Source organism: Pyrgilauda ruficollis, unplaced genomic scaffold (assembly GCF_017590135.1).
Source record: "Pyrgilauda ruficollis isolate IOZ18807 unplaced genomic scaffold, ASM1759013v1 scaffold1860, whole genome shotgun sequence".
Classification (NCBI taxonomy): domain Eukaryota; kingdom Metazoa; phylum Chordata; class Aves; order Passeriformes; family Passeridae; genus Pyrgilauda; species Pyrgilauda ruficollis.
Genome location: NW_024517652.1, coordinates 461 through 1,558, shown reverse-complemented (window position 1 = coordinate 1,558; position 1,098 = coordinate 461). Strand labels below are relative to the sequence as shown.

General features: G+C 69.4%; 1 protein-coding gene across 1 annotated transcript in view; it reads right to left on the bottom strand.

Annotated features, from left to right (window-relative positions):
* LOC121352269 (protein YIF1B-like) overlaps window positions 1-739 on the bottom strand; it is a gene marked incomplete at its 3' end in the record, with an annotated part of 2,938 nt that extends 2,199 nt beyond the window's left edge. The window contains exons 1-2 of the mRNA XM_041465076.1: window positions 458-739; window positions 141-382 (exon numbers count right to left, since the gene is read on the bottom strand). Of these exons, the coding sequence (XP_041321010.1) occupies window positions 141-382; window positions 458-476 (261 nt within the window). The remainder of the gene's footprint in view (window positions 1-140; window positions 383-457) is intronic.
* Window positions 740-1,098: the final 359 nt, after the last annotated feature.

Below are 1,098 nucleotides of genomic sequence, written 5' to 3'. Positions count from 1 at the left end.
CCCCCGGTGTCCCCCCGTTATCCCGGTTATCCCCCGTGTCCCCCCGTGTCCCCCGGTATCCCCGTTATCCCCGTTATCCCGGTTATCCCCCCGTTATCCCCGTTATCCCCCCGTTATCCCCCCGTTATCCCCGCACTCACGTTCCCCTCCACGTGCGAGGCCAGGCTGCTCCCGTAGGCCGCGGCCAGCGAGCTGACGGGCTCGGCCAGGAAGGCCGCGGGCTGCCCGAACGCGCCCGCCGCCGCCGAGCCCGCGGCGCCCGGCGAGGCCGAGGGCGGCGGCGGAGCCCCGAACCCGCGGCCCGGCGAGGCCCCGCCGGCGCTCGTGTCCTCGAACAGCGGCCGCGGATCGGCCAGCCGAGCGGGCCCGCGCCGTTTCGGGGCTAAAAAGGAAAGGAAAGGCGAATTTCGGGGAGTTTTAAACCCGAATTTCCCTCCCGGCGCCGCCCGGGACTCACGGGGAGCGGCGGGATCCATGGCGGCGGCGCTTCCGGGTTCGGCGGCACCGGGAGTCACGTGGGGGAAGCGGGAGGTTATGATTGGTGGAGAGGGCGGAAGTTGTGCCCGGAGTTAAGATGGGGGCTGCGCCAACAGTTTAAAGATGGCGGCCGCGGCGTTCTGGCTGTTGGCATGGCAACGGGGTTCCAGCAAGCTCGTGACTGCTCTCAGTGTCCCCGGAATGTCCCCAGAGGTGTCCCCAACGCTGCTGGAGCCGCGAGACAGCCACGGGCTCCGGTAGAGTCCATAACGGCGGCACTTCCGCGTTCGGCTACCGGTAGTCACGTGGCGCAGGCGGGAGATTGTGATTGGCTGAGAGAGCGGAAGCGGTTGGCAGGAAAGGGAACTCGTGCCCGGAGTTAAGATGGCGGCCGCGCCGCGCCGGGGTTGCCATGGTAACGGGGGGTGCGTTTGGACCCGGTGCCCGCCCGAGATGTCCCCCAGCACCGGGGTGTCCCCAGGGTGTCCCCAGGGATGTCCCCACGGTGTCCCCATGGCCACGGTGTCCCCACGGTGTCACCAGGGGTGTCCCCAGGGTGTCCCCATGGCCACGGTGTCCCCACGGTGTCACCAGGGGTGTCCCCAAGTCTGTGATGTCCCC